General features: G+C 43.3%; 1 protein-coding gene across 1 annotated transcript in view; it reads right to left on the bottom strand.

Annotated features, from left to right (window-relative positions):
* Nucleotides 1–19816, bottom strand: part of LOC147886702 (ARM repeat superfamily protein) — a 296797-nt gene that overhangs the window by 175870 nt on the left and 101111 nt on the right. The window contains exon 14 of the mRNA XM_087395638.1: nt 17297–17360. Within this exon, the coding sequence (XP_087251764.1) occupies nt 17297–17360 (64 nt within the window). The remainder of the gene's footprint in view (nt 1–17296; nt 17361–19816) is intronic.

Genomic DNA, 19816 nt, shown 5'->3' on the forward strand with positions numbered 1-19816 from the left:
TTTCTTCATCAAGAAGAGTACCTGCATGAGTTGTCTCAACTAAAAGAGCCCCCCCTGCGTGCCTTCCTGCACTACAAGTCCTGCCAGGCAATGGGGCCTCAAGCCTACTCTCCTTGAGAGTCTGTAGAAACCAATTCAAGACTATTTTGGCTGCGTGTATCTCTTGAATCTCTCACCCCCTGCGAGGTACAAAATCAGCCTGTGGCTGAATCGGGACATGTGGATGAGGAGGAGGTTGCTGTAAATTCTGATTTTCAGCATGAGCCTCAGGTGGGGAACCAAATGCTATAGAAAGCATCCCCTCAAAAACATCATCTGAAGAAGTGGGAATTGTAAATTCAGCATGTGTGTGTGCTGAATTTTCTGAAAATATAACATCTCTACTCACAAAAATCTTGAGAGAAGCAAGATTGTAGAGACGATAGCCTTTGCTTTGTGCATTGTACCCAACAAAAATGCATTAAGTGCCTTATCTAACAACTTATGTCGAAACTCCACAGTCACGTGGGCATATGCAACACAACCAAAAACTCTAAAGTGATCCACTGAAGGCTTTCTCCCATGCCATGCCTCATAGGGAGTGATTGTCTTCAAAGCCTTTGTGGGAGCCCGATTCAAAACATAGTTTGCACACATAAGGCCTTCGAGCCAAAACCTGTGAGGCAACCTTTTACTGGTAAGCATGCATCGATCCATCTCCATAAGGGTGCAATTCTTGCGCTCAGCTTTACCATTTTGCTGAGGTGTTAGCCTCATTGTAAGCTGATGCGTGATGCCTTTCTCCTTCAAAGATGTCTCAAACTCATGAGACATATACTCCCCCGCTCTATCTGTGCGAAGTGTCTGCACCTTGAGTCATGTCTCATTCTCAACCATAGCCACAAAGTGTTTGAAATGCATAAACACTTGTGATTTTGCCTTAAGACCATAGACCCAAGTGTAATTGGCGAAGTCATCTATGAATGTAACATTATAGAGATAACCACCAAAAGCAGGTGTCCTCATGGGACCGCAGACATCACTGTAAATGAGCTCTAATTTATGTGTAGCTCTCACTGCACCATCCTTCTTAAAAGGAAATCTATGCATCTTGCCAAGAATGCAACCCTCACATGCATGAGGAGGAGGTGACTCCAAAGGAGGCAATCCATCAACCATAGCATGCTTCTGAAGTATCATTAAGCTGCCATAGCTCATGTGCCCATACCTAGCATGCCATAACTCCACATTCTGCATGGCAGCAGTGGAAGTGCTCACTGAAAGTGCAAGATCGGATCTTTTCTCATATATATCAAGCTGAAAAAGACCTCGATACAAAGTGCCAGACAACATCAAAGCATAGTCATTCTCTTTGTCTCTGACTGCACACTTGCATCATCGAATACAACCTGAAATCCTCCTCTATTGAGAGAGGACATTGAAAGAAAATTCTTCTTTATACGTGGCACATAGAGAACATCTAAAATTCTGAAATCTGTGTCATCAGTGGATGTGAGGATAATGTCCCCCACTCCACACACTGAATAAGAAGAATACTTATGTTGCAGGAAGAGCAGACATGAAGAAATATGGCAACACGGGCTGGCGAGCATGCCATGCTTACTAAGTTTAAGCCCAAGGGAAAAGGGCAGCAAAAGCAACATGCCAATCAGCCCGCATATCAACATAAAGCTGATCCCTCTTATAAGGCTAAGGGTGATGTAGATAAGCCTAAAAAGAAGGGCATTTGTCACTACTGCAAGAAGCCAGGCCATTATATTGGTGAATGCAAGAAGCGCATAGCTAAAGAAAAGAAAAGGGATTCAGGTATGACTGTGTTAGATGCATCAGCCCCTCATGCACATGATAGGGGAGATGTTACAGCTAACTTTGTGGAAGAGCACTATGCCTTTTTGTCTTGCATTTCAAATCCTTCAGTGGGTAGTTCAGATGCTACAACCACTATTGAGGATGATCCTTACGCTTTCTTGACTTGCAATTATGATCCTTCAAAGGATGCATGCTCTCTCAGTGTCAATGAGACATTGAATACTTGGTATTTTGATAGTGGTGCTTCTAAGCACATCACTTCTAAGAAGAGCCTTTTTGCATCTTTGCATCCTCCACCTACTAAAAAGAAGGTGACTTGTAATCATCTCTGAATCCGGAATAACTTCATCAATATTCAGCAATTGCTCCGTCAAATCTGAAGCTTTGTGAGGTGAGTATTCATGGAATCTCCCTCATCCATATGCGTATGGGAAAACTCTCTCTTCAGGAAGGAAACTCTCGCATCATTTCTTGCTGCAAACATACTGTCTAATATCTCCCAAGCTGCCTTTGAGGTCTGGCATGACCGCATGTGAGGAATAATGAACCTCTTGACAGAATGAGAAATCACTGTTAGAGCTTGTGCATCCCTAGAATCCCATCTTTTCTGCTCTACTGTGGGAGCCATTGGAGCAGCAGCTCCAATTACTTGTGCTGCATTTTGACCTCTACCCCTACCTCCAGCTGTAGGAGTGACAGGTGTAGCCACAAAATCTGGCCTGCCTTCATCTCCATTGACATAATCCCAAAGATGTCTGCCAACCAAGATGTTGCGAACCATAAAATTCCACAAGGAGTAGTTGGTGCCATCCAACTTATCCTCCTGTGTGAGGACTCCAAACACCTCATAGGGGTTGTTTTAAGCCATTTTTGCCCCCAGATAAACTCAAAAACACAGCAAACTAAACAAGTAAAATCCCTTCCTGGGATGCAAAATGCACAACCAAGATCTGCCAAAGAAATTCTACCCACAGTGACAAATACTGCCACATCCTATCAAAGGATCGAAATGCACCACAATGCTCTGCAAATGCCCAAATATCTGCAAAGAAAATCTGCAACAAATGGCAAAAGTCTGCAAATTGACTCAAACTGAGTCCATATTTGCTTGCAAATCTCCCAAATGGCCTTTCAACTGCCATATTGCATCCGAATGCCAAAAGCCCCAGATTTCTGCAAGAAATTGCACCTGAAAGGGGCAAATCAACCAAAAGCCCCAAATTTTGCAATTATCTGCAAAAGCCCCAAATTTCTGGAGCAGGTTCTGCAACCTGGCTGCAATGCCTGCAACAAAACAATATGCCCCAAATGCACTCCCAAAATGCAAGCCAAACAATGGCTCAATGCACAAAAGCCTGCTGGACCCTGCAAGAATGCAACTTTCGAAGTCCACCTGCAAAGCGAAAAAAATGCTCGACCTTCAGTCACCTCCAAACTATACGGACTGACAGTACGGGACTGTCAGTACGGCTGAATGCAGTTGTACGGAATGTACAGCCTGTACGGGCGAAATCCGTACACCTGTATGGGATGACCACGAGAGCTGTACGGAACTGTGCACTCTCGCTGTATGAAATACGGCGCCTGCAGAACTGTAGGGACTGTTATACGGGAGTACGACAAATGGCTGCGCAACTATGTACGGTAGTACGGCAATGCAGCAGTACGGACTGGCGACGGAACTGTACAGACTGATGCGCATGTACGAAATCCGTACTGATGTACAGATGGCGGCAGATCTCAGGTAGGGAGCTTGCGGGCTGGAAGCGGGGAAGGAGCTTGTGGGCTGGAAGCCGGAGGTCGGGCAGCATGAACTTGCTCTGATACCAAATGTGAACAAAATGAGAGCAAGAGTGAGCCAGAGCGTGAGCTGAACGTAAGTTTGCTGAATAGTGGACTGAAATGAAGTGAGTACAAAAGAGAAGTGTGGGGTTTTGTCTAAGTGACAAAACCCTATCTTATCCACTAACCGTAGTTAGGGATTAGACTGTGGTTAGGGTAAAAACCTCATAGAGGGAAAAGTGCCCCTTACCTACTTGTTAGAATACATTGGCCATTGCCTAGAACATGATAATAATTCTAACACCTAGGCAGGACATTCCCAAGTTGGGTTGCAAGGGAAATGGACGAGTTAGGGTTCCTACTATTTTTAGCAACACTGGGCTCAAGCCTATATAAGGAGCCCAGGGGTTCAGTTTTCAATCATGCAAGTCAGAGCAGGCTTAGCTCGTTCTTGCTGGCCCCGATCCCCAAAGCAATGCTGAGACCTTATGGGCACCTCCTAGTGGTATGGGACACCAGGGTGATTATAGACTGGTTGGATGTAGACATTCATGCTGGCAGCCCAACCTGTGGCTCGGAGGGGATGCTTGAATCCTACCGCTCCTGGACCCGTGAGCATCATGGTTGGGTGATGAGCTTGCCTACTCTTTCACTTGTGGTTCTATGATCGGTTGTTTCTGTGTGTGTGCTGTTACGCTCAAGTCGAGGTAACATGACCTCGGAAGGATCAGTCCGCATTTTCCTTTAAAGGATCGATGTTTGTATTATATTTCTTTGGGCTTCATGTAAATGATCAAAAAAAGGAATCAAGGTCAAGGTCCTAGGTGAGGGTGATATGGCACTAGACTAGGTGGATCTAAGGCTAAAGGGACCTAAATGCATTAAATGTGCCTAGGGGCAAATGGTTTCAATGATATCCCAAGAGAGGGGTAAATGATGCATTAAGGAGGGACCCTAGAATGAAGACATGTGGCATACTAGATCCATCTAGGGAACTTGGGGCTCGTTGGGAATAAGCAAGTAGAAGTTTTCACGTAAAATGTGATTTACTGAGAGCTTGCTACCACCGAGGTTAGCTGGGAGTAAAATGCTTGTGCCTGTGCCTGTGATTCGACGTAACAAGCTAGAAGCAAACAGATTTTTGCGTAATATTTGGTATCAGAGCCCTGGTCGTGGGATTGCATCGGGCTGTGGGAGTTGGAGCGGCGCTTCGCTCAGAGTAGAAAGCGATGAAGCAGGAGTTCACGACTGCAAGCAGAGGGCTATTCTGTCGTCACGGGACTTGCATGTACTACTTGAAGGGCGCTTGGAGTTCGATACCAAGGTCCATTTGTCTCGTGTAAAGGAGCGGGGAGCTTATCTTATGGAATCAAAGAAAAAAAACTAAGCTGGTAAATTGTTGCGCCGTCTGGTTCGGGCCATCGGGCAATTCGTAGTTTGGGTCGACGTTGAACATCAGAGCGGTCGTGACTGGGACGCATCGAGGGACTAGCTGTGCAATATTGTGGGAAATGCTGTCGCAGGATTTGGTGATTGCCATTGCGGGCATTCTTTAGCAAGGTACTGTGGACTTGTGCAACCTGCAGCCCGCCTCCGCCTTGGATAGCCACTGCCTCAAGCTTCCTTCAGCGCTCTGTCTCCCCTCTTTTTGTTCCCATCCGCTAGAAGTTCCTCTCCCTTCGTTGGCGGCAGATTACGGGAGGGGGAATGCATTGGATTTGCAGGCGAGCACAGTGTATGTACGATTTCCAAGGAACATGGGACTATCTCGCGCCTCATTTCTACATCACTAGGAAGGATCCGACAAGACAGACGTGTACACTCCCGTACAACATCACCCGTTTTCAATCGATGGCTACGCAGGTTGGGCTGCAATTTGAAGATATTTTTGGCCATGACGACGTGAAGGCGTTATTGTTGCAATAGTTCATCAATGTTGGAGCTGCCGAACATCATATGATTGGGCTGGCTGCTGCCTTCATGCGTAGGACTCTCTTCATTTGAAGGCAAGGTTACATAGGTGTTTTGGGTCTCCAACGAGGGTGTAGCTGAGCCACAGCAGGAACAACTTGATATCTCTATGCTACATGAATGACTAGGGGGTTCTCTATACCTTTCACGTTGGATGGACAAAAGCAGTAGAGCCCAATCCGCCTTCACAGCCACCCTTATCCACGTTTAAAACACCCGAACAACACAATCACAAGGCAAAAGGCATCCATTCAACATCCTTCTCTCTACACACCTTTTGATACAACTCACACTCTAGCCACATTTTCTCTGGAAGCTTAAAAAAACTCAAAAAGAACCCAATGGATTACACAGCTCAACACAAGCTCTCCTACTGACTGAGATCAAGCTCAAAAAATACATAGAAGACCCATGAAACTTAAATCCTAAGAAAATGACGACTTCAGAGCTGCATTACTACCATGAACACTTTCAAATAACTCAAGGTATAATCAAAGCCATGCTCGTATCTTTCCTGACATCCCAGACCTCATTGTCATCAAGTAACCAACTGCCTTGTATGCTTAAAACCTGCCACCTTGTGGATTTTCATCCATCAACCATCCTCGAATCAAACGGCCTTTCTATTCACAGCCCTCATGGCTTCCGTGTACATGCATACACTTAAATCCTTCTTCAAATAGCTTTTACCAAGGGCTTGGCCTTGAAGTGCAACACAAACCTTCGAGACCACACACCATCACTACTAAGCTTTCTCAAGCCACTAAGGTATCCTAAGATCACATGCAAGGATCTCCACGGAATCATCAACAGTGGCGTTCTTCCTTTTACTAAATTGCGTAGAGCTTCCACGCTCTCTTTAGATCAGCTTAGTATAATCACCACGACCCTCCTTGAGTCCACTTTGGAGCAAGTAAACAAGCTTAACCAAAACCCGCACTTCAGATCTCCCACTCACTTCATCAGATTGAAGAGCCTCCATCACCCATGGAATACAACCAGCCCCATCTCATCTCCCACGTAGCCCATCTCTCCTTCATGCAATAATACCCAGTACTGCAGCTCCTTTCTTGCTCATGGAGCGCTCACGAATCCCTGGCCTTCATGTGATCTGAGCACTGCAGCTTCTCTAGGCTTGCTCTCGGAACACACTCAGATTCTTCCAAAGCTCTCCAACTTTCTTGTAGCGACGCTACACCTCCGTCCAGAAGACCCAGCCTCAAAGCTCCCAGCCTATGTGCTTTGCACGCACCATCAGCTCGCCACTGATAGTTGGCTCATCCATCAACTCACGTGATTATCCGCCTACTTCAGCTCGTCACCTCTCCTTCATCGGATGTCACAAGCATTGCTACTCCTCTCTTGCTCACTTGTTTCATGGAGCTCATGGTCTCTATCGCCTAACGTCCTTCCAGCCTGCAGTCACAATCCCCCCAGCAAGCATACCCCCCGACTCATGCCATCTCTCTCCACACAGCCGCTCGCCACCATCAGCCAATGACGGCTCTTTCAGAACAAATTCCCTAGCCGCCTTCTCCCTAGCTCATAGAGCTAGCATCCTAGAAGTGACACTCCAGCCAGCAAAAAACTCCCACCCAGGTCACCATTCGTCCCTCGACTCCCTCCTTCTCAAAACTCCCGACTCTAAAGCACGCCCTCACAGCTTGCAGTCTCGCAATATCCTTCCTTTAAGTTATGCCCCTCACAAAACCACAACAACTCTCACCCCTTCAAGCTTGGCTCTCCATCGCTGCCCATCCTTCCACCATGAGCTCACTTCTCCCTTGTTCTCCAAGCTCACAAGACTCCCGTCCCTTCACGTGAAGCTTCTAGCCCCGATCCCTTCTCGAATTCTCCTGCCAATTGTCACCTCCATCTTCCAGCCAGCTCGTCGACGAGGAGCTTTCCTTCATCCTCACGTAGCCACATTTGCATGCATGCCTTTTTTATTATAGCCACGTCACCTTTTGCTTTTTCACCACTCTCCCACTCTTTCCTTCAAACTATACCAAGGCAATTAGTGCCTATACTCCTACCTTAGGCACCACCAACACATGCCAAAAGCGCTTAGCACCATATTGCCCATACTACCACATATGGTGAACACCATCCCGACCCTGGATACCATGAAGTGCTCGAAAGCTGCTTACACAAAATCTGATTGAATGCCAGCAAGCACACACACAAGTTGAACATCACACATGTACATATGTACAAGACAAGTTTGGGGTTTTCAAAAATCTTCACACAACGTTTTGTTGTGGTATATGCTAGTTTATTTGCCCTCGGTGTTTAAGTTAATTCAGATTGCACGAGTTTCCCTACCATAGGAAAAAGCCGGTTTGGTTACAGTGTGATATATGCCTGGTTAGCTATAAATTTGGAATGTATATATGTATATATATGTATATATATGTATATATGTATACATATATATATGTATATATATGTATATATATATATATGTATATGTATATGTATATGTATATGTATATGTATATATGCATATGTATATGTATATGTATATGTATATGTATATGTATATGTATATGTATATATATATATATATATATGTATATGTATATGTATATATGTATATGTATATGTATATATATATATATATAAAAGAAACACCCATCGACCTAAATGGAAGTAGAAGAAGAAGCTTCTAGGATGGATCCCATAGAGTCGAGAGGTAGCATTGTGACATAAAAAGGAAAGGCCGACCCCGTAGGTGTCGCGCCCAACAGGTCATACACTATCTGGCAGAATTGCAATGTTAGAGGATGCCTTGCTACAGATTTTAGCGCATCAGTTACAAGCAAATGTAGGGCAATCTGAGCTCAGGAAAATGGTACATAGTATGTCTGCTCGACCATCCCGTGACGAGAAAGGTAAATCTCCGATGGAACCAGAGTCCAGTGTTCGTACGGTCGAGAGCCTAGGAGGGCTAAGGTGCCTAATATTGCCAATTATAGGCCAGAAAAGTATTCTGGTCGGATGTCTGACCCTAGTTCCGATATCATTGAGACCTGGTTACACAAATGGGACCAGGCCTTCGCCATTTATGAAATCAGGAATGATATGAAGAAAATCCGCGAGGCCACCCATATGTTTAATGAGGCAGCGGATAGGTGGTGGATAAAACAGCAGAAAGATGAAGTGGCATCTACTACTTGGGAGGGGTTTAAAAAGGAATTTAGAAAACACTTCCTACCTTCTGACGAAGCATCTCGAGCTTGGGATCATTATCGAAACCTTCGTCAGAGAAATTTGTCAGTGGCAGAATACACTGATAAGTTCAGAGAAAGTGTAATGAAGGTTGATGAACCCCTACCTCAGTCAATCCAAGTAAAAGATTTTATCTTTGGATTGAATGATCGGATAAAGATGGAAGTTCGGGCTAAGTATGCGAACATGCTAGATGAAGCAATTGCCATAGCCCTGAACTATGAGGATGCAAAAGGGAACAGACCTAGTGGATTTGTGCAGGTTGGGACTCAGTATGGGTACCCGAAGAAAACTGGGTTTAAGAAGAAGTGGATTAGCAAAGGGAGTGCCTCACAGCCTAGTGGTCAAGCCAAGCAGGCGAAACCAGTTGAGACTCCTAAATCAAGTACCACCATTGGAATGAAAAAAAAAGTAACACCAATGGTAGCCCGGGCTTGGTCGAAGTCTTCTTTGAACCCAGAGCAAAGGGAAAAAGCGAGGAGAGAAGGCTTGTGTTTTGATTGCCTTCAGCCTCATCAGTGGAAAGATTGTCCACGAAACAAAGATCATCGGATGGCTGAGATGGTGGTCTCAGAATGCGACGTGGAAATGGAGGGAAGTCCCAGAGCAGAACAGATGCAGATTCAGCTAGCGGGATCTTCTCAAAGGTCAGTAGCTTTTTTGTTATGTGTGTCTGTTGCTAAGTTAGTAACTAGTGCACGATAATATCATGTCAAAGCTCGTAGCAACGGGGTATACAGCCTTTAATGATACGGAGTTAATTAAGATGAAAGGGCAAGTAGCTAATCATGATGTCATTGTGTTGTTTGACTCAGCGTCAACGCACAATGTAATTACTCCAAGCTTGTAAAGAGGCTGAAACTAATCATAATGTCATTGTGTTGTTTGACTCAGCGTCAACGCACAATGTAATTAACTCCAAGCTTGTAAAGAGGCTGAAACTAAAGACTAGCCCATCCGACTATGCATATACAGTGAGAATGGCAGACGGAAGTTCAACTGAAGTATGGGACCAAAGGGTTACCCAGTTGGAGCTTCGAATTTAGGACTATGCTGAGAAGCTTGATTTTGAAATGACTAAGCCTGCTCATGCAGACATAGCCCTAGGTAAGGCTTGGCATTCTAGGAAAAATCCAGCCATAGATTGGAAAAAGCACATTTATCAATTCAAGATGAATGATGTGATGTATGTCTTGCGAGGTGAAAAAGATATACCTCAAGGACCGTTGATTTCCGTGATGGAAATTCGAAAAGCTCAAGAAGAGTTTTTGTTTCTTTGTACAGCATCAGTAGAGCCGATTGATGATTCTTCGGCTAGCACTGATGTTGCTCAAAATGGAGAGATGGCCAAGCTGGCTGATCAAATAGCAGAGGAGTTCTCTGATTGTTTTAGGGATGAGCTACCTTATGGGTTATCTCCGGAGCGGAATGTTCAGCATAAGATTGAACTAATCCCGGGGGCAGAACCTGTAAATAGACCTCCCTATAGGTTGAGTTTTACTGAAGAGGCGAAGGTGCGAAGACAACTGGAAGAATACCTCAAGTTGGGGCAGATTCAACCAAGTTTCTCACCTTTTGCTTCGCCAGTGATATTAAAGAAGAAGAAAGATGATACTTTTCGTCTCTGTATAGATTACAGAGCATTGAATAATAGCACTAGTAAGCACAGGTATCCGATGGCTCGGATCGATGATTTGCTAGATGCATTACATGGGGCCGTAATTTTTAGCAAGATAGATCTTAAATGTGGCTACCATGAGATCCGTATTAGGGCCGAGGATGTGCATAAAACCGCTTTTAGAAGCAGGTTTGGACATTATGAGTTTTTGGTAATGCCCTTTGGACTTACCAATGCTCCAGCTACATTCGTCATGCTTATGAATGATTTACTACGTCCGTATATCAGAAAGTTTGTAGTACACTTTATTGACGATATTCTGGTATTCAGTAAAAGTATTGCTGAGCATCATGAACACTTCAGAATAGTGTTCAGTACTTTGAGGAAAGCCAGTCTTTATGTAAATAAAAAGAAAACTATACTGTGTATGGTAAGACTTGAATATTTAGGATTCATAATTACTCCTGAGGGGGTAGAAATGGATCCAAAGAAAGTGGCTGCGATACTGATTTGGCCAATCCCTCAGAGTTGACCGCCTTGCGATCATTCTTGGGATTTGTCCAATTTTATCGAGGCATATCAAAGGATATTCCGAAATAGTATCACCATTGACTGATCTGACCTCAGATAAAGTATCTTTTATATGGGGATAGAATCAACAGGAGAGTTTTAACACCATAAAATAAGATGTGGTCTCAGGACCGGTGTTAAAAATAGTTGATCCCCAGAAACCGTTTTTCCTTAAAACCGATGCAAGTGGCATTGCGGTAGGAGCAGTTCTCCTCCAAGAGGGAAGGCCAGTAGCCTTTGAAAGCAAGAAGCTTTCTCCCTCTCAACGAAATTGACCAACTCATGAATTAGAGTTGTATGCTATTGTCCATGCTCTGAAAACATGGAGACATTACTTGTATGGGTCAGAGTTTTATGTTGATGTTGATCATGATACTCTAAAACATTTTTGTAAACAACCTGACTTGAGAGGCCGCCAAGCTAGGTGAGCAGAACTCATGGAGGAGTTTAACTTGACGATTCAGTACCGAAGAGGGAAGGATAATAAAGTTGCTGATGCGTTGTCACACATTATGCATAACATGAGTTTCACGGTATTAGAGACTGCTCTAATGACCGAGATTAGAGAAACTCAAAAGGTGGACGAGTTCGTCCAGAGCCTTTGGCCTAAGGCTCATGTATTCAAACCCCGGGAAAAGGATGACCTGGCATCCAAAAAAGGCCAAACTTATGTAAGATATGCCATAAGGGAAGGTATGCTGAAAAGAAATGGCAAGGTAGTAGTACCTAATCAGAATGATCTCAGGCAAAGAGTCATTCAACAATGCCATGATAGCCTATGTGCGGGACATCCAGGAGTCGAGAAGACATATGATCTCGTGAGACCAGATTTCTTTTGGCCAAAGATGAAAAAGCATATTCATGAATATGTGACACATTGTTTTTCCTGTCAGGTAAGTAAGGCAAAGCAGGTAAAGCCACCCGGACTTTTACAGCCCTTGGAGATACCACTAGGTAAGTGGGAGAGCATTTCCATGGACTTTATTGTAGGTCTGCCTACGACACAAGGTGGATATGATTCTGTCCTTATGGTGGTTAATCGTCTTACCAAGATGGCTCACTTCATTCCAACTAGAGAGTCTGTTAGTGCCCCGCAAGTGGCGGATTCGTTTATTAGACATATATTTCGTTTGCATGGATTACCCAAATCCATAGTGTCAGACAGGGATGTCAAATTTACCGGTCATTTTTGGACTGCGGTGTTTGAGAAACTAAGGACTGAGTTGGGAATGAGTAGTAGGGATCACCCAGAAATGAATGGTCAGACGGAAAGAATCAACCAAATTTTAGAGGATATGCTTAGAGCATATGTGTCATTGAGGCAACATACATGGGACAAGTGGTTGCCATTATTAGAATTTGCCTACAATGATAGAAAACATTCCTCTACAGGGTTCAGCCCGTTTGAGCTGAGCTATGGTTATAGACCAACGAATCCAACTATAGTTGGAATACCTCAGAAAGTGCCTAGTGCCGCAAACTTTGTGGTTCAAATGCGGGAGATGCTAGCACTTACAAGAGCTAACATCCGCCAAGCTATGGATAGAGCTAAGGCGTATGCGGATGAAAACCGATCCGCTAGAGAATTTAAGGAAGGAGAAAAAGTTTTTCTCAGAGTTCCTTCGCACTCTAAGTCTTTGACTGCAGGAGAGTGTGTTAAATTATCACCTCGATATTGTGAGCCATGGTTAATTCTAAAAAGAATAGGCAAGGTAGCCTATAAATTAGAATTGCCACAGGGTTGTAAGGTGCACCCAGTGTTTCATGTTTCTCGTTTAAAGAAATTTTTGCATACATGTGACTCACTAATCGAGGGTGTTGTTTTGTTTCAGGAGATAGAGGATAATGCAAGATGCAAACCAACAGGAATCCTAGACCGAGAAACAATGCAAGTACGCAATCGGAAGATACCCACGGTGTTGGTTGCATGGCATGATCTACCTCTATCAGAAGCTACCTCGGAATCCATATACCAGTTACGGAGAGTGTTCCCAGACTTTATCATCGAGGATGCTGATGCCTAAAGAGGGAAGGAATGTTACGCTCAAGTCGAGGTAACATGACCTCGGAAGGATCAATCAGCATTTTCCTTTAAAGGATCAATATTTGTATTATATTTCTTTGGGCTTCATGTAAATGATCAAAAAAAGGAATCAAGGTCAAGGTCCTAGGTGAGGGTGATATGGCACTAGACTAGGTGGATCTAAGGCTAAAGGGACCTAAATGCATTAAATGTGCCTAGGGGCCAATGGTTTCAATGATATCCCAAGAGAGGGGTAAATGATGCATTAAAGGATCAATATTTGTATTATATTTCTTTGGGCTTCATGTAAATGATCAAAAAAAGGAATCAAGGTCAAGGTCCTAGGTGAGGGTGATATGGCACTAGACTAGGTGAATCTAAGGCTAAAGGGACCTAAATGCATTAAATGTGCCTAGGGGCCAATGGTTTCAATTATATCCCAAGAGAGGGGTAAATGATGCATTAAGGAGGGACCCTAGAATGAAAACATGTGGCATACTAGATCCATCTAGGGAACTTTGGGGCTCGTTGGGAATAAGCAAGTAGAAGTTTTCACGTAAAATGTGATTTACTCAGAGCTTGCTACCACCGAGGTTGGCTGGGAGGAAAATGCTTGTGCATGTGCCCGTGATTCGACATAACAAGCTAGAAGCAAACAGATTTTTGTGTAATATGTGCAGCTCTAGATCTCCAAGTGATCCCATGTGGGAAGCAAGTAAAGCCACCCAGGAAGGCTATCCGTCCAGACCGTTATTTATTTTTTTTCAAAAAGATTACTTCATAAGTATGAATGAAAACCGCAAGAGCAAGCTCTAATGCGGGAGTACATCATGCCATGCATGAGAAAAAAACCAGCTCAAAAAGAGCAAGCAAAAATCCAAGGTGGAGGCCATCTGTCAAGACCATTATAGGTAATAAGATCGTGCATCCTTCCCAAATCTAACGGGTCCACTATCAGCTGAGACTCCTATCATACTTGCGTCCTCCAAGTCACTGTCTGGCAGCAAGACAAAATCATCTCTAAAGTCAAGGAGTGGTACCTAACGCACGCCTGTCCTCGCGTTGAAGTCCCCAACAAGGAGAACTTCCCCACGGCTCAAGAAATCAACGATGTCTAGAGAGAGCTGCATACGGTGACATATTTGTCTCCTCTAGGATATCTTAGGCAAGTGGGATGTCTTGGGGGGAAGGTAGCATATTACAACGAACAAATCTTGGCTGTATGTGCGTTGGATCCGGATCCAGAGAAATCTAGAATGTGCGTCTCTCCTCTCTACTGAGATAGCCCCAAAAAGAGAGGACCTATAAAGCACTGCTACTCCTCTTAAACCTCGCACCCCGCTTTTGTCCCTTGTCTCATCTCTATAAGTAGTCTCCCAGGTGTACCCGTGACTATTGGTAGTGGGCACTCTGGACTCTAGTGTGTCTCTATATAAAAAACTATGTCACGACCTGTATAGGACTCTGAGAAATTCCCTGGTTCTGACCATAATGTACCATTACAATTCCAAATGGTACAAATAGGGTCTCGGTTTCCTAAGTCTCATAAACCCTGCCCCCTTGAGTCTTTTGTGGGAGGAGAGGTGGGTGACCGACGGGGACCGGTAAGTAGTCGCCCATCTCGTACCAACGCCCACTTCCTATCCTTGCCGGCCTGATCCTGCTGCTGAGAAGGACATTTAAAGACAGCACTCTACTTCTCATATATCCACAACAAAATGGTATTGTTGAGCGCATGAACTGTACTCTAGGTGAAAAAACTAGGAGTATGTTTAAAGCCGGTAATATACCAAACTTGTTGTGGGCTGAAGCAGTAAATATAGCTACGTACCTTTAAAGTAGGATTGCTACAAAAGCTGTACTAAGCAGAGCTCCTGAAGAGGCCTTTATAGGTGTAAAGCATAGAATAGATCACCTGAGGAAGCTTATGATGTACTTCCGATGCCAACAAAAGCAACTGGATAATAAATAATTAAAGGTATATTTGCTGGCTATAGTAACAATCCCAAGGCCTACAAGATTTGGAACCCTTAAACACGCAATATCATTACCAGCAGGGGTGTAATCTTTGATGAAAGAGGAACTTGTTATCCTCAAAGATTACAGAGGAATTGGTTATCTTCACAGCAAGATATATAATTGCTACATTCCAGTTGAATGTGGGATGTTTTTGGACGGATTGGTTAATAGAAGTCCTTACAGAGATCATTTAGTAGTTTGGCTTAACCAAATGTGTACAGAGCTGTACATAAGGGGTTGATAATCTATAGATGGCTGTAGTGTAATTTATAGTTTTCTTGCGGACTTAGTGACCGCACTAAATGGTCAAGGGCTAAGTCTATCGAGGTCCTATTTAGGGATACAGGGAGACTAGAGACTCCGATACTTCCTTCATGAGTGCATAATAATGGACTATGGGATGTGGACCTGCCTAGGAGTAATCCACATTAAGGTATTGAGCATTGAAATTAAGCTTGTCTGTTGTTCACCTGAAGATCAAGCAGCTTGTATCCTAATTCTCTATGTGGATGATCTATCATTACAAGCGATGATCAAGCAATCATAGAATAGCTCGCAACAGCACTATGCAAAGAGTTTAAAATGGGCAATTTAAGGCAGCTGAATTACTTCTTGGGCATAGCAGTATGGCAACACAGAAATTGATTTTTCTATGTCAAACAAGGTATGTCAAAGGCTTGCTGGAAAATTTTCGCATGCATTGACTCCCATGGAAATAGGATTGGAATTGGATACTGACGTCAATGAGCCAAATGTGGATACCAAATTGTACAGGCAGTTACTGGGCAGCTTGATTTATCTCATGACCACCAGACATGACATCTCTATGCCATTAGCTGTGCCAGTCAATTTACGGCACATCCGAAAGCAAGCCATTGGTGGACAGTGGGCAGTCAAAAGGATCCTCAGGAACATCAAAGGTGCTATGCATTTAGGGGCAGTCCAAAACTTACAGCTGCAACTGTTTCCTGACATTGACAGCAAAAGAAAAAAATTATACCACAGGCTACACTTTTGCACTCAACATATTATTTCTGTATGTAGCATCCAAATGTGCTTCATTAAAGAGCAGCCAAGAAAAAAAGTGGTATTTGAAGAGTTCTATGCATTATGGGCTGGTTCATACTAGAGGTGAAGATATCGATCTTCATGCCTTTAGAAATGCAAACTGGGCAGGAAATTTGAATGGTGAAAGGACATGGTGTGTCGCAAGATATAAATGTCAGCATTAACAGAGAGTATTATGAAAACCCTATCTGTACTATATATGTCCAGTTATGTCTAGTCTTGCATGTTCCTTTCCGTGCGACAGAATCTCAATGAATGCTGGCTAATTTTTCCTACTTCCTGCTGCCATCCTCTACATTACTTCTAGAGCAAACTCACATGATAACGAAGAATCGTTTTATCTTTTGGCTGCTCTCTCAAGGAGGTCTCTGGGTTGGAACATGATAGCAAGTGATGGGTCTCCCAACAATCTACACCCATGGTTGCAGAATGAAAGAGTCCCTAGTATTGTCCATGTGTTCCTCTATGGCTCATTCCACTTGGAAAGGGGAGTGCAACACTTCTTTGCCATTTGGCTGGTGGGACCTTTTAACACAGCCTAGTCCATCTAAAAAGAATTCAGCTCTTTATAATAAGGACAACTAATATAGCCATCTTTGAACATAAATCGATGTTCTTACAATCCACTTTCATCTTACCTCAAGGGGCCAACACACTTCGGAGATTATTGACAGCATGGCCTCTTGGCATGTTTGCCCGCAAATGACATGGGACCATTATTAATGTGATTCCAACAAACTTGTGTGTCGAGGACTTCTTGTAGACTTTGAAGAGAGTTTCTGTTTTCCATTAGCATAGTCGACACTATTCTCCAAATACCTAGATATTACACACTAGGTGTTTTCATTTGTACTGCCTTTATTCATCTTTTTTGGAAATGTGAGCAACCCTAGAAAGATGATGTTTCTTTGACCTTGTTGCCAAAATGATATTGGGAAAATGGACTTTAGATTTGGCAAAAGAGACTAGAAAAGGGAATACATCCCGCAAACAGCTTTCATATGCAAACAACAAGAAATCAAATGGCCAAACTATAGCTCAATGGTAGGTTTTCCAAACACACAAAATCCACAATTTCCATTCTATTTTTAAAAACTAAAATAAGCACGCTATCAGCTAAAAGAAATATACCCAAAAAATCCTAAAAAGCAAAACATGTTGATTCTAACTCGTGCTAACCACACCATGGCTAACGCATAGCATACCTTTGGCCTTGCTGTTGAACATGCCTGCCACTGCAACTAGACTTTCTTCATTCGTATCAGGAACCTGCCAAAACCAGAAGGATTAGAATAAGACAAACCAAAGGATTCCTTCAAGGAAGCAAACAAACTTGTTTCCATAATTTGTTACACCATTAAGTACCAAGGAAATCTAACACTTCTCTTCACAAAACATATATCCACTTGCTTGGTAATGTTGAAGAAGTGAAAGGAAAGCATGAAGCTGAACACGAAATGAGAATGCTTGCTTGCTTATGGAATGAAGAAAGGTGAGGTCCATATGTAGGCACCTCTACATGAGCCACCAAGCTCCACAATCATCTCCTCAATCAGCTCCTAGAATCTCTCAATCATCCTATGTGGCATCTACCACCACCTAACAGTGCTTATGGGCACCTAACTGTGCCTCTAGCACACACACATAGAACCCAACGTGTGCCTGGGGCATATACCTTGAGATATCCCATCAAACCCCCCCTCTAGGGAATGCCTCAGGCTATGTCAAGGATACATGATACATCTAGTCTCATTGTTTCTCATGCCAACTCATGGTGGTCAAGGATAAATCTATGGCTAGGATCTCATGCTAGCAAGGGTTCCAAAGAGTGTGAAGTCAAACAAAGGGATACATAAGACCCTCCAATGGTTATCTCCCCTACATGTAAATGCACACAATGTCTGCAGGAGGTACCATGGAGCAAAACACATACACATGGCCTACATCATATGGTGACAAGAGGTGTTTACAAAGAACACAATAGTTTATTCCATTCATTTTGGAGGACTATCCAGGCAGAGTACCTTGACTCAACATAAAAGAGAGATCTGGAGCATATATGGAGATGGTTCAAAAAGCATAATCTTCATAGGAGGCCTCATCTTGTGGAGGCACATCCACTGAAAGTAAATTGGCAGTTTCTGGTTTTGTAGTTGCTTCATTTTTTGCCTTACAAAACTTTTCATGGTGATTGTTTTTGCCACAATATTTGCAAGGATTGATCTTGAACCAATCTTTTGAGAGGTGATTACTCTTCCCACAATGTCTGCAAGGTGAAAACTTGCCCTTTTGAGTTTTTATGGCAAAGGCTGTCATTGCCTCTCCGGAGTTCCATGTGCCTTTCTTCTTCTTGAAGAGCAGTAATAAGACCTTCAAGAGTAGGATTAGGAAAATTTTTCAAAGTGGTAACAACATGATCATAATCTTCAGGCATACTTTTGAGCAATACTGCCATTGCATCATCTGTAGTGATTGGAGAGTTGATAGAAGCAAGTTGAGTCATGAGACTCCGCATGTGATTGACATGGGCAGCCAAGGGAGTGCCACTAGCCATCTTCAATTCAAAGAAAGCAATCTTAAGTGACAATTTTGAGATGTGAGAGCTAGCACCAAAAATAATATCAAGCTTCTGTCAAGCTTCAAAAGGAGACTCCAAATCAGAAATGTGATGTATATAGTCATCTCCTAAGCCAAGAGCAATAATGCCATAGGCTTTCTCCTCTCTAGTAGGATCTCGTGCCCGGCGTGTAGAAGCTGAGGATTCTCTAGCATTAGAGGCTGTTAAAGAAGAAGTTGAAGCAGGTTTGACAAGCCCCTAGAGGTTTTTCCTCATCAATGCGAACTTAACTTTCATCTGCCATGTGTGAAAGCCTTTACCATTGAACTTATCCATATTCAAGAAGGTAGCCATGAGAGGGTCTAACCCAAAATGGGCAGTGTCTACTCTCTTACAAGGCTAGAAAGAGTTGAAGAGCTTCAAAGTACAAGCATTTAGTGTAGCAAAGACTTGTAACCAAATTCCATACTACAAATCATAATGGAAATGATGCTTCAACTTGCATGCTTCATAGAGGTGGCTAAATGAAAGTATTCCAAGCAAATCCAGGTATAGCATCCTAAAGGAAAGTTGTAGCCACAATTGTACTGATGCTATTCAACGCTTTAAAACATCACAAATGCTAAAGTGGCATCTAATGTAGCATCAAACTCACAACATTGTCAAAACTGTCCAAAACAGAGGCCTGAACTTGGAGGGCTTAGATCTCCTTCTTTAGAGCAAAGAAATCAGGGCTTTCTGATTCAAATGAAAGCTCACATAAGGGCGAATTTCTGGTGCAGAGGTCACACGTAATGTCGCGCGGTGTTGCTGGCTGGAACGTCGTCAAAGTCGACTGGTTTTTGGCTCTGTTCTCCTCGAATATACAGCCATTGCTGCTCAAACTTGAACACAAGAGAGTCCAAAGTATGGAGAAGCTTTCCCTAAAAGGAATTAGAAAGAGGTGGAGCAGAGAAGGAGAATACGCAACAGAGAGCTTCGACGGAATTCGGGGAATGGCGACCAGCAGCGACAATCATTCTTTAATTCTTTGCAGGTAGAAGTTCGCCCATACGAAGGGTCTCTCCAGCCAGAAGGACTTGGAGAATGGTGAGACGACGAGGGAGAACAAGCTCTCACAAGTTTGGGGAAGAAATGGTGAAGATGAAGAAGAAGATGATGATGACAT

The sequence above is a fragment of the Dipteris shenzhenensis genome, chromosome 24, assembly GCF_047967505.1.
Source record: "Dipteris shenzhenensis isolate YYH24624 ecotype China chromosome 24, Dip_SZ_1.0, whole genome shotgun sequence".
In the NCBI taxonomy this organism is placed as follows: Eukaryota; Viridiplantae; Streptophyta; class Polypodiopsida; order Gleicheniales; family Dipteridaceae; genus Dipteris; species Dipteris shenzhenensis.